The following is a 14,315-nucleotide window of genomic DNA, read 5'->3' as shown; positions in this document are numbered from 1 at the left end:
TGGTCACACCCCCTTCAGGGTGGGGGTCCCCACTGGGGTTCCTGGCCAATCTGGGTGAGGGGCTGAGGGCCATTTTCAGGCTGGCAGGTGACTGAAGCTCCCAACCCCTCCTTTTTTTCTTTTTTTTTTTATTCTGGGTCAGCTTTAGCTCTGAGGCTTGGCTCCAGCTCTGAGGCCTTGGCTGCTGAAAGCAGGTATCTGGTTTGTTTGGGTTCTATAATGGAAACACTGTTTCAACTCCAGCTCTGAGATCCCGGCTGGCTGAAAGCAGGATTCTGGGGTTTTGTTTAGCTTCTATATTTGTAACAATGTTTCAAACTGCAAGCTCAGAGGCAGGCAGCCGCAGCTGGGGAACGTTGGCTTCCTCCATCACTGAAGCAAGCAAGCCTCCTGTTAGCTTCAAGCTGCCTGGCTCCCGGCCGCCATCTTGGTTGGCAGTTAATTTGCATATCGCCCTGATGAGCCAATCGGAAGGGTAGCGGAGGTACAGCTAATTACCATGTTTCTCTATTATTAGATAGGATGACTTTAGACTAAAACTTTATGTTTCATATGTAAGCCTCAACTAGAGAATGTGGCAAATTCTCTGACTTGCCTTTCAGTTTTTCTTTTTAAAAAATATTTATTTATTTATTTTAGAGAGGTAGGGAAAGGGAGAGAGAGATAGAAACATCAATGATGAGAGAGAATCATTGATTGGCTGCCTCCTGCATGTCCCACACTGGGGATCGAGCCCGCAAACCAGGCATGTGCCCTTGACCAGAATTGAACCTGGGACCCTTCAGTCCGCATGCCGATGCTCTATCCAATGAGCCAAACCAGCTGGGGCTCTTTTTTTGAAAGGATGCTCCTCCTAAGAATTGCTCTTTCTAACCAATAACCTTTTAAATGAACAATTAAATAAATATCATGACCTCTGTGGATTTCAAATGAAACCAGAGATTCTGTGGTGGTCTGGGAAAGATTAGCCTTTTCATCATAATCCTTAGGACAGTGATTGTGAGGCTCCTCTAACTGATCACTGGTCACAATGGGCAAGATGGTGAGACAGTAGATTTTAGCTCAGTAGACTTTCATGGCAGAGAGATTTCTTTCAGTTAACCATCATAGTGTATAGAGTGTTGCTTTGGTAGTAGCTGTTAATGAAGCAAACAATATTAAAGTTTATGTTTAAAGTTATTTGAACATTAATACAATATTTTACAAAAGTTTAATATCCATATGTTAAACATAACCAATAACTAAACCATGGTAATTAATGGGATTTACATATGCTGGCCTGATGTTACCATTAATTGTTAGCTAACTTTTAAAATAATCTAGAATAGTGAATTTCTAATGGAATTTCAAATGAATTATACCATAGCCAGTGTGGCACAGTTGGTTGAGCATTGTCCCATGCACCAGAAGGTGGCTGGTTTGATTCCTGGTTAGGGCACATGCCCAGGTTGCAAGCTTGATCCCCAGTAGGGAACAGGGCACATGCAGAAAGCTGCCAATCAATGATTCTCTCACATTGATGCTTCTCTCTCTCTCCCTCTCTCTTCCTCTTTCTCTAAAATCAATAAAAACATTTTAAAAAATAAAAATGATTGCTATGTGTAATAGAATTAATACAGAGGAAATTAATAGATTATTAATAGATTAGATTATTATTTGTTTAAGTCAATTCAGACTTATTCAAACAATTAATAATCGTTTAAGTCAAATTCAGAAAATAAACAAAAATAAGAAAATTATGTCTATTTAGAATAAAACAAAACTATAAGTTATATAGTTAGAAAAATTATTTTATAATATGTAGTGGAAAAACAAATGCAGAATTTAGTCTTTATTTATGCTATTAATAAAGATTACTGTGCCTTGTGTAGTGGCAAGTTAAATTTGGTGCCAAAATCTCTCTTGATAATATTTCCATTTATATTTAAAAGATGTATGTATACACATATTCCAATTTAGTGGGGAGACTGTAAAAGTTGAAAATAAATTTATGCTATTATATGATCTAAATTACCCTTTCAATGTTATTTTCCACTATTTTTGTGCTCATTCTCAGTCAAGTTGACACACCCAATATGACACTTTATACTATATTATCTGCTATTCTCCCTTGTTTATATGGTTCCCCTAGTCAGAATACATATCTTTATATTTCCCACTTTCTAATTTATATGCCTACCTAATATTCTAAGTCCATTTGAAAAACTGTTCTTTACAGAATTGATGACAATCATTTTCTAGGCACTGCATGTTATATAGATATCACATGTGTAGTAAGATTTTTGATGCTAATTCATTTTTTTCTACTCACTATAATTATTCAGGACTAGAGGCTCAATGCACAAAATTCACACACTGGTAGGGTTCCTAGCAGCTGCCGGCTGCCAGCTGGGTATTCCCTCCCTTTCCCCGGCCAGCCCCGCCCCCTGGTCGAACTCTCAGACAACTCCGGGTCAAGGGGACAATTTGCATACTATGCTTTTATTATATAGGGTCACACATTAAGAGTTCTACCAATCTATGTGGAATGAATAATTGAATCGATTTAAAATAAAGGTATTTCACAAAAGATGAACCATGTCCAGCACTGCCAGGGGTGAACCTGAGGAGGGACAGAGAAGGATTAAAGAAGACAGACAAGAGAATACAACTGGGGTCAGGTGGGACACTGTTCTCCGATGGAGAGACAGTGCCACAGCCTGCAAGTTGAGTCTTTATTTTATAGTCAGATCCCATGAGGCAGAGTAAGGGGGTGGTCAAGTTGTTTATAATGTTCTTGCGAGTTTTGAAGCTACTTAATTACATGCACCTGAGAACTCTATCAAGCTTTGTTTTGGCAGCACTTGCTGCTGCACTTCCCACAGCCTACATCACTCGACCACCTGGAACCACAGGTTCGGACCATAAGGCCAAGCTTACAACCATAGCCTTTGACTATAATTGTGCTGGGAGAGCTTTGCCCTCCAAACTGGGGCCTGCACGTGGCTTTGCCATGAGAGGACCGTGCTCCCTCATTAGTCTGAGGCTTGAACCTGTCCAAACGCTATAGCCACTCTCCACAAAAGGTAAACAAGCCAACAAGTTTTGATGCTTCTCATTATTTGTTCTCAGAAAACATAGAGCTAGAGAAGGTGCTCCAGCAGTGGAAATCAGTGTGCATTGATATTTTTTCTTCTTTACTGACTAAAACGTGATCAAACTGAAACAATTTCCAGAGCTAGATTGTAAAAAATAAGTAAATAAATAAATAAAAACAATAAAAGAAAGAAAGAAAAATATTAGACATGTTTTCATTAAAAGAAGACTTGATGGAAAAAATAAAGAGAACTCTGGAACTAAAAAAATAAAAATGATAAACAACATAATATATGGGCAAGTGTGAGATCCAATAATGTCTGCTTGTAGCTCCTCATTTCCAGTTTACTCCTAGAAGTTTTTACAAACATTACTTGTTCTTAGAAGATTTAGTGTGACTCACAAAGGTACAAAATTATAGAAATCTCTTTAAGCTAGATATAAGAATAAAAGAAAAAGAAAATCTGCTGTAGTGATATAAAACAAAACCATTATCAGAGCTGTCTGAAAAAGAAATCAAACTATAAAAGGCTATAGCCTTCCTATCAGATACATCCCAGTTGGACTCTCAGTTTTCCGGAGGCCAAATAAAAAAAGAAATCTGATCAATTCATAATTTACAACACCCATGATAAAAGCAAACCAATTTACTCAAGAGAAGTGCAATTATTCCTGCTACTAAAACCTGAAAGAAATTTCTCCCAAGGGCCATCATAAAAAGGACACTGTAAAATATAATGAAATATGCCTTGAACAATATCTTTATGATAGACACCACTAAGTTTCACAGAGCTGCTTTTTTATGCTATCCCTCACTATGTACTGGTACTAATGGTCTAGCTATACAATTCTGTGTGTAGTTTCATAGAGGCATAGATTTTTAAATAACTGGGAAAATAGGTGGACAAAAACATCTATCAAACATTCTTCAAAAACATCTTTACCTTACTGTAGCTCTTTAGAGAAACTTGGCTTTAAATCTCAGAACACTTATTTGGTTCACTCAGTAAATAGGTATCAGGCATCTATAATTTACACAACACTGTATTAGGCACAGAGGAAACACAGGAGACAAAACAATTCCCAGGAAATCAGCTAACCTGTGATGTCAATAAAATGTAAATAAATATGACAGATGACCTGAAAAAAAATTAAAAGTTGACATTGTCTTGTGAAAACCTAAGGCCCATCAAGCCTGGGATTCAATTCCAGTGATAAACTCATGGCGTGGGTCAGGTCTCACTTAAGAAAATAGGTTTGAATCTGCCCTGACCTACAGATTAATGAGCACTTGCCGAATCTTCTACTGTTTTGGAGTAGTCACAATGTCTTTTTGGGAAGAGATTTAGTCCCTCCATTTCAAGGTTTGTTTGTTGTTTTTTTTTCCAAAATAAGCACCCTATTGAGATTTTTACAATAAATGTGGCTTTTAAACCGAGAAGCCTTAGTTATAGCTTCCTTGGAGATATCTCAGGAGACAAGTGGAGGAGGAGAGGGGAAGGGGAGGACAAAAAAGGCCAGTCAGGCCTCCGCTATCTGTATCCATATCTCAGCCACAGAGGCCTCCCTGCTAAATGTAAGAGTGTTTTTTTGACAACTAGTTTTTACAAAGTGTTTGAAAACCACTGCACTGTTCTAAACTATATTTTATTTTTATTTTATTTTTCCTCCACAAAAATGATAAATACATCTATTCAATAACTATGTACTGCTCATCTTTGCAGGGTTTTTTTCTCAAGGAGCTCAATGTTTGTGTTAAGTCCCCCAAGTGCACCAAAAATGAGGCTACGATTGGCTAACTGTTGTCTTAGAGATATGAATACCACGCACTATACATGCATATCGTGGATGGGGTGGTCAGGACAAATGGGAGTGAGCAGAGGGCTCAAGAAGCCCTTAGATACTAGGTAGCTTTTGAATTAAGTCTTAAAAAAAGAAAGAAACTAGGAAAACAAAGCCGATAAAGTAATTTTAAGTAATAGATTGAGTGAGGAAGGATATGTCAAACAGCATAGCAAAGGGAAACAGTAGTAATTTGTGTGACTGAAATGCAGATAAGGTACAAAATGATGTCTTCGAATTAGGAAGAGGTGAGATCATAAAGAACCAGTGTGGCCACCCAAGAGATTGGAACCAAAGACAAGAGGAGAACAAATGAAACCAAACCACACAAAAACTGTAGAGGAATGTCATGAGATAATTTATATTTTAGAAATATTATTTTAGTATTATTGTGGAGGATATGATAGAGAAGCTAAGAATAGAGTCAAGCACAGTAATTAGAAGGTGATTGCAGTAATCTGGAAGAAAATTAACAGGAATCTGAATTAAGCTAGAGAAATTGTCATGAGAAGGAAGTACAAAAGACACTAAAAGGGTGGAATGTATGAGATTTTGTGACTTCTATGGACTATCTGTGCTGTTTTATTCCCTTCTGAATATAGTGATGTATTGTATGTGTTACTTCTCTTTCTAGTTTTATTCCCACTTTCTGATCCATGTATAAGTTGTCTGTCAAGCTTTAAAAATTTTGAAATGCTACTCTTCATATTCACCGAATCTTACATAGCAGTCCACTTGAAACTTAAACATTTAATCACTTAGTACATTCTGTCTGCATAACAAAGCTCCACATTATAATCCCCCTGTTATTACAAGATCTGTGCTGTCTTGGTTACATTTACACTTCAATTACAATAACAATGCTTTCATTTTAACAGCTTCTAGTTTCTGAAGGATTAATTCTCAAGGATTATGTTATAATGAGAACAAAAGTTATTGACTACTTTTCTCATTTCTTTCTGAAATGCTTTGCTAGCTAAATAAAAGTGAAACCAAATTTATGCCAAGATGTTTTCTTGTTTTCTCTCTGCAGGAAAACATAATGGAAGTTATAAGAAATCAAGAGTTTTTACTGCTTCCAGCTGAGGAGCTCCATAAACTCCTGGCCAGTGATGATGTAAATGTTCCTGATGAAGAAACCATCTTCCATGCATTAATGATGTGGGTGAAGTATGACATGCAGAGAAGATGCAATGACTTGAGTATGCTTCTCGCCTTTATAAGACTGCCACTGCTTCCACCACAGGTAAGTGTGATGCTGCTTTAATAGCTACAATTTACTGAGAAATCTTATGTTCAAAGTAACATGAAAAATAATAACATTAAACTGTTAAAAATCACTTTAAAGACACATTTGAAGGCACATTTGCCAAACTAAGTTTTATGACTCTCCTTAGCATTATTTATTCACATTTTTGGTTTTAGTTTTAATCAAATACTTTTTAAAAATAGATTGATGGTGGAAGAATAATGGGCCATGGGTCATAGGTCTAAGTCCCATAGATGCTGTAAAAATTGGTGTCTGTTGAAATGTGAGAAGCTAGGTGTTAAACTGGTGCTCAAAAATTCTATTAAATAGTAGGACACACACCAGAGGAGGCCAAGAATGTAACCAGGACTTCATCTTTTCATGAAATGCCTTTCCTTTATACCTTCTTCCCCCAATATTTTGTCAAAATGGAAGATGCTCCTACCTGTCCATCTCATCTCAACTATTACATCAGAACAACATGAACATCTTACTGGCTTATTTGTACTAAGACTACACATTACATATGCAGTTTTTATTCTTACTGGTTCAGCTGCTGTGTCTTACTTGGAAAAATATATGTATTTATTTTATAAAATAAAATATTACTTCGTTTTTGTGTAATGAATAAAAGGCTTTTAAGGTAACTCTTATATAACTCCCAAAAACACAAACATAGCATGTAGTCCAGTGATGGCGAACCTTTTGAGCTTGGCGTGTCAGCATTTTGAAAAACCCTAACTTAACTCTGGTACCGTGTCACATATAGAAATTTTTTGATATTTGCAACCATAGTAAAACAAAGATTTATATTTTTGACATTTATTTTATGTATTTAAATGCCATTTAACAAAGAAAAATCAACCAAAAAAATGAGTTCGGTGTCACCTCTGACACGCATGTCATAGGTTCGCCATCACTGAATAGTCAATTCTTCATTCCTCAGCTCTCAAATAGGGGTATTACAAGCATAACTTTATATATACTTTCAAACAACAAATGTACAGGAGAAAGAGTAAAACACATTTTATTTTCATAAAATGTCCTTGGTTATAGGCGGAGCTATTCTTCCATAATTAATATTCATGAATTGCATGTCATTATAGGTATTTTTCATACAATATTTCTAATCTTAAAAACACAGCTGTAGTATTAATCTTAGTTATGTTGTACAGAGGGGAAAACAGTTCCAACGAGGTTTTTCAAGGGCCATAGACCTAGTGGAAAATGCAGTTTTTCTGCAAACCTGGCTAGCCAGATAGGAGCATGCACAGAGACAGTTCTTCTGTGAGTTTCTGTTGTTCACCTGTTTGCTCTCTAAATTGGAAGCTCATAGAAATGTCCTGAATACAGCAGTTCTGAAGATCCTCATTAAAAGCTGGAAAAGAAAGAAGAGCAGGGGTACAGGAATGAACATATACATTTATTTTATTAGTTACAAAAGCATAAAGCATATAGTTTATCTCATTTAATTTCTATAATATCTTCCTGAATTGAATATTATTATTACCATTTGACAAATGAAGTTAGTGAGACTCAGGATGATAGCCTCTTTCTACCTAGTTGTAGAGCTCAGATTTTTCTCTATTTATACAGGGTGGGAGAAGAGTGGGTTTACAGTTGTGAGTATGCAAAACACAGAGTTTATTTTTTTATTCTTATTTATCAGTTATTGCATTATTTTCCATTTGAACAACTGTAGACCTCCTTTTGCCACACCCTGTATATGAAACCAATGTGTGCTTTTTCCACTGCTGGCGAATGAGTTCAGTATTTATTTCCGTGGTTGGCTTCATATTTACAGCAATGTCCAACCAGGGTTAAAAGAGAGTTTAATAGAATCTAAGATTTCTCAAATTTTTACACAAACTTTCAAAGTTGCAAAATATGTTAAGGCCCTTAAGAAAAGTCATTATGATAATCAAGTAACATTTTTGCCTTGATCCTGGAATCATTAAATAAGGTTTTGTCCTTAAATCTTACAGTACTTAATATATAGGTCTTTTACAATCTTTAAGTGATTTGTTGGTATACACTCTATTTGTGTAATTATATTATACATGTAATTATATTATATATTATAATATGTAATTATTAATAATTGTATAATATTTAATTGTTATAACAAAACACAATATTGTATGTTAAAATGCCAACATTATTTAAAGGAGTTAGAGTCTGGATTTTTCTAGTGAGGTAAGGGTTTATTTTGCAAAGGATGTATTAAAGGAGTCGAGAAAAGAATTGGGCTTTTGTTTTTGTAACAGAACTTTTATAGAGGTAAAGATAACTTTCAGGAGAGTGAGAGAACAATATTTGGAAGACCAGTTGTGAGTAGCTTATGATATTGTTAAGCAAAACATAAGAACTGACAGAGGCAAGAGTAAGAAAGACAAATATTTAGAAATGTTTACGATAAGAGAGACAGAGGAAGAAAGAGAAAGAATACATGCTTTCAGGGTAAAATTAAAGTAAATAACCTATAAATAAATTTACAGCTATGAGTTTCTATTCAGCAAATGCATGGAATATTTTCTCCAGTTAAAAAAAAATGTTAAAATAAAGACAGAGAATTCAAAAACAAAGGAAACATGTTAAAAGATTGATTAGAGACAAAGAATAAATTTAGATACAGTAACAGTCTTATCTCACGAAGCAACTGACCAGCTCGACTTAGGCAGATTTCAGTTCAGCCATTTCTCACAATCTGCATTTTCATATCTATTATTATTAGGCCCATTATGTGTGTTTGGTTATTTCTGAAGGTCACAAGAGAAAATCTCTGATATTTCTTATTATTGACAAATTAACATATTATTATAGTATATAAATTATGGTAATTTGGTATAGAACAATATAATGAAGATGTAAATTTTGGTACAGAATGAGGATTTTAATTGACAACAGTGATAAACAAAGTGAGCTGTCTGTGTCTATGAGTTTTTTTGTTTTTTTTTCCCTCTTAATTCCTTCACCATTTCAACCAGTTCTGCAACCCCGCTCCTCTATGACAATTGTCAGTCTGTTCTGTATGACTCTATTTTGTTAGTTTCTTTTATTTATTAGATTCCACATATGTAAAATCGTATGGTATTTGTCTTTCTCTGACTGGCTTATTTCAGTTAGCATAATGTTCTCCAGGTCCATTGATACTGTCACAAAGGGTAAAATTTTCTTCCTTTTTATAGCCAAGTAGTATTCTATTGTGTAAATGTACCATAGCTGTTTTATCCAGTCATCTGCTGATGGACACCTCTTAACTCTTACAAATTAATAAGGGAAAACCAATTACTCAAACATTAACACAATCCATCTTCAGTCTTTGTTACTTTTTTATTTTGTTTTTTTGTTCTGACTTTTCCCTGGTTTGCTTGTTGCCTTATTAATGAATGATATCAGGCTATCATCAAATTGATAATCTTCACAAAACAACTGTAAGAGTTTTTAAAAATTATGAAGTAATTGTACTCTTCCCTAAAGAAACTTAAACAGTGGCTTTAAAACATAAATTTATAGGTAATATATGCTTCTAAAATCTTACAAAAATTTTCTTAAATACTATTTGTAGTAACAGTTATTAACTCTCTATGTTGTTCACAGTTCAGGTTACAACATTAAAAAAAAAACACGAGCTATTTATTTCAACAAGTTTTAAGTCAACAGGCTTTTATATGCACATGTATAAATGTATACATATACATTATTTTCTGTAGTGAAGCAAAGAGAGTAGAGAAATTGAAATCTAATATGAAAGTCTTATTTTTGCTGCAGTACACCAAGTGTCCATATTTACGTTATCAATTTTATTTCAGGTTGGATTATTCCAATTAACTTACAAAGATGTGTGTTTTTTTAGGCATCTTAAAACAAAATTCTTTGTATTCCTTTGTGGCAACTGCTCCAATTATCTGTTCTCTTTTCCAGCAAAATATACAGTTATTATTTGTAGTCATTAAATCTGTTTATTCGTCATTCTCTCTTCAACCTGCTATAGTCAGTCCTTTGACGTGATAAAGGTCAGCCAAATCCTCCATGCTGTCATCTTCCCCTTCTCACTTATTTTTGTCTTACTTGGCGTCTCAGCAGCATTTGACACAATTGATCTGGCCACTCTTAATCAATTGTCATAGCTAATTATTTCTACTCTGTAATGTTGCAATGTCCAGGACACAGTTTTTGCTGCATAGAGATTCACATTTATTTCTGTGCTTTGAAATACTATATGGGAGTCAATTACCAACTCTGAATTTATATCTCTAGCCTCAAACTTTTCTTCAAAGATAGATTCAAATACCCAATTAGCTACATGACATCTCCAATTGAATATTAAATAGCTATATACACTCCCCATTCCGAAATGGGAGATTTCAAAGTCCCAAGATTCTTTCCTATCACTTCAGTAAATATCATTACCAACTGTCTAGTTGCTCAGGTGGAAATCCTAGAATCATTTGTAATTATCCACTTTTTATTGCCTTTAACGTTAAATTCATTTCCTTGAAAGTCCTTTGGCTGTATTCCAAACCATATCTGGAATCTTTCTACTTAACATGTCTTCAGCCACATCCTAAAAGAAACCACCGCCATCTTTCTTCTGCACCATTTAAATAGTTATTATTCTTTTATGCTTAACCACTACAATGATTTCCATTTAGCAACCAGTATGGTTCAATTTCTCCCAAACTTTTAAGATGTATACACTTAGGACAAAATCTAATATCCCTGTCCTACAGGCCCTTCCTCAGCTCTCCCATGACTACTCATCTGAGCTCATTTTCTACCAGTTCTCAGGATCCTACAGCCACATCGTTTTTTCTGTTTCTTGAGCAATTTAGTTTTATTTATTCTATAGTATCCTGTACCAGCTGATTCTGGGGACTAGAAATAGGCATGCCAAGAGAAGATAGTGGAGTTGGTTGAACTATTTTCTCAAGAGCAAGTAATGATGAGGGAGGTATAAATGATAGGTAATTAAAGACAATAATTTTAAAAAACCCCACAAAAGTCAGTCTGCTCTTATTTTTACTAGACCTTGGCAGTTCTAAACAATATCAGTGGTTATGCACTCCTACCTCCTGGGTAGAACGGCCCACCACTCTCCTTTTCTGCTGCTTCACTACCTAGAAGGTGTTCACCCTCATCATAGCATAACCAAATTTTTTTTATTAAATATGTCTCACCTTAAATGTGTCCTGTTCTTAGCACTGTCACCCACTGTTTTGTTTTTGTTTTTGTTTTTGTTTTTTTGCTTAGTTGTAGTTTGTTTTTTTCTCTTTCTTCATAACGATATGTTTCAGAAAACCAGACTTGAAGGCCTTTTTTGCACAAAGCTCATAGCATAGTCTGTACTCAGTAAGTATTTGCTAAATCAACCAATTAAAAGTTTATGCTAGGTCTTAGGAATTTTAGCTTCATTTATTTTAACTCTCTGTTGACGTCTTATCTGCTTGGACTATGAGAGGAAGTTCTAAAACAGTGGAAGCTATGAAGCTAACAGTGGGAACACTCTTATAAAGAGGTATCAGAATATGATTCAGACTTTACTAAAAATCTTTTATTGAATGGACAATGGGAAGGCAAGCTTGAATAGGATATAATTTCTCATCTCTTTGTTCCATTAGATATATTCATAAAACATAATTTTATCAAAATCACTGTCATACTTGTCAGTGGTCATTTAAAATAAGTTGGCTACAAGAAAATCATTTCACTTGCATTGCTAGCATAATGAATCAGAAAACAAAGTACATTTTATGAAGAAAATAAAACTGAATTTAAATACTAAAACAGATCATAAACACTTTTGTAAATATTACATAGCATTTACCAAGAGGTCACACAGTGCAAAAACAATTATTTTTCTCAATTAAACATTAAAGATAATTTTATATTTTATTCATGCTTACTTTATATAAGAATGATAAAATTAAAATAGATACAATATTTGTAAGAGGAATAAGAAAAAATGCAGAACATTTATAATAAAGCAAAAGCTATTTGTATCGTTAAACCTTTCCAGTGATTTGCATTTAGGATTCAGTAAATTTTGAAATAACTCTTGAAGCTACTTTAATATTTTAGTGAGTGGAGTATATAAAGATGAAATCTAGGGCTTAAAATAGGATCCTTAGACTTAAGAATACTCTTAAGCTTTGGGAAAATCTCAAAGCTAAAGCCTTAGTAGAGGGAATTTAATTGGTCTAATTACATAATTGTTCTTTTATTTTTATAAGTAATTTTGAGGGTATATAGATAAAATGCATTTGTTCCTGCATCCAGTGCCCACATTGCTGTTTTTATAAAATATTTTTGCTTATTCTTTGAGGATCAGTAAGGTGGCCTGCAGAGTGATACAAACAGTGAGTTGTTAAAATTCAGGGAAGGTGAGGATGCAAATCATGAACATCTGGGAAACCACTGAGAGAACTTTGGAATTTCCTTGGTGTGCAATAGAAGCCATTGCAGGGTTTTGAGCATAGGAGGGTCTGTCTGATTTAAGGTACACAATTAAATGCATTCTGTAGTTGCTATGTTGAAAATATCTTGAGGGAAACAAGAGTAGAAAATAGAAATCAGTTACTAGGTGACAGGAATATAGAGGTGAGATATTTTTTTAAGGGATCAGATGAGGGTAATGAGGTAGTAGCAATGAAGATGGTGACAAATGTCTGTGTTCTAGGTATATTTTAAAGTAGAGCTGGCTAGATGAGAAAATGAGAAAGAGATGAATCATAGAAATTCCACATTTTTTGGTCTGAACCCCACTGAGGAAGGATGCTATGGAACACTGACTTTTTAAGATTTCTGTGAGGCCTCTAAGTGGAGATGTTGAGTAGGCATTAAATGCATCATTCAGGAGTTGTGTAGGTATGGCCAGGATATACGTATAAATTGGGAAGTTGTTTGCATTAGATATAATTTAAAGACATGATATGAGATGGTATCATCAAAGAAATGATTATAGGTAAGGGAAAAAAACTGAGAATGATGTTCTGGGTCACTGAAACATTTCAAAGAAAAAAGATGCTAGTGACCAAAATGGAGAAACTACTCAAAGAGTATAAAACACCCAGGGAACTTGCTTGATGTTCTGGAATTTCAGTGAATAAATCATCACAGAAGAGTGAGTGATCAGCTATACCAAATGTTGCCGAAAGGTCGAATAAAATTTTTCTAGAATAATCTTATTGGTGCTGAGTACTGTGCTGTTTCATACTGTAACTACAAAGAAAATGGCACACATACCAATTTACTATTTCCCACATATACATCAAACTTTTCCATTCAATACTCCTGATGAATTGAAATTTACTTTCTATATGATCAGTTTTAAGTTAATGAAAACAATTACAGATTTTGCTATTATAACAAACTTTTGCTATTCTGTCATTGATTTCATCAAGTATAATTTATTAAGTGGATACATTACTTTTCTCATGATATATGAAATATCAGTGTTAATATTTTTACCTTTGTTAATTTGAAGTCATTTCCTACCCACTGTTAGCTTCATTATCAGGTCAATTGAGATCAGCATAGAATTTGTTTTGCCATAATTGCCATAATGTTTTGCAGGTAGAAATTGAAATTCTGAGAATTGAAGCAAACTATTTTAGGTAATATTTTTAAGTAAAAAATTCACTGATACATGTAAAATTAAATTTTGGAAGCCTAACTCAATCAATTTTTCCCCCACCACTGATAATAAGCTTTCATGCAAAAAAATGTATCTTTTGACTCATGTCTTGGCATTTTCCCCATGTTGAAGTATAAGCTGTCATTATGACACCCACAGCAGAACTGATAACACAGACGCTGAGAAGCTCAGTTTTTCAGGTTATATCTCAAGTAGGAATCTAGATAATTTAAACCACAAAACCTAATTTTATTAAAATTAGTTATTTTTTCTGAACAAATGAGCAATATTAGTTACCTATAAAATTTTCCTTGACTGAAACTATCAACTATGAAGTAAACAACCGCCACTCAGAACCATGGGGAAGTTGGCCCAGTGGGAGATCTACAACTGGAGGAAAAGAAAGAAGCGCAGTGGGACTGAGTGGGAGCTACGGAGGCACCAAAACCAGAGGTACGCAGTCACCCCCCACGCGGGCTGCAAATGGATTCTCGGTTTTTTACGAACCCTCGA

General features: G+C 34.6%; 1 protein-coding gene across 1 annotated transcript in view; it reads left to right on the top strand.

Annotated features, from left to right (window-relative positions):
* The window catches only part of KLHL1 (kelch like family member 1), a 357,641-nt gene that overhangs the window by 229,089 nt on the left and 114,237 nt on the right, over positions 1 to 14,315 (top strand). The window contains exon 5 of the mRNA XM_006098589.3: positions 5,951 to 6,163. Coding sequence (XP_006098651.1) covers positions 5,951 to 6,163 — 213 coding nt within the window. The remainder of the gene's footprint in view (positions 1 to 5,950; positions 6,164 to 14,315) is intronic.

The sequence above is a fragment of the Myotis lucifugus genome, unplaced genomic scaffold (genome assembly GCF_000147115.1).
Source record: "Myotis lucifugus unplaced genomic scaffold, Myoluc2.0 scaffold_242, whole genome shotgun sequence".
NCBI classification, from domain to species: Eukaryota; Metazoa; Chordata; class Mammalia; order Chiroptera; family Vespertilionidae; genus Myotis; species Myotis lucifugus.
This window is presented reverse-complemented; position numbering and strand designations above follow the sequence as displayed.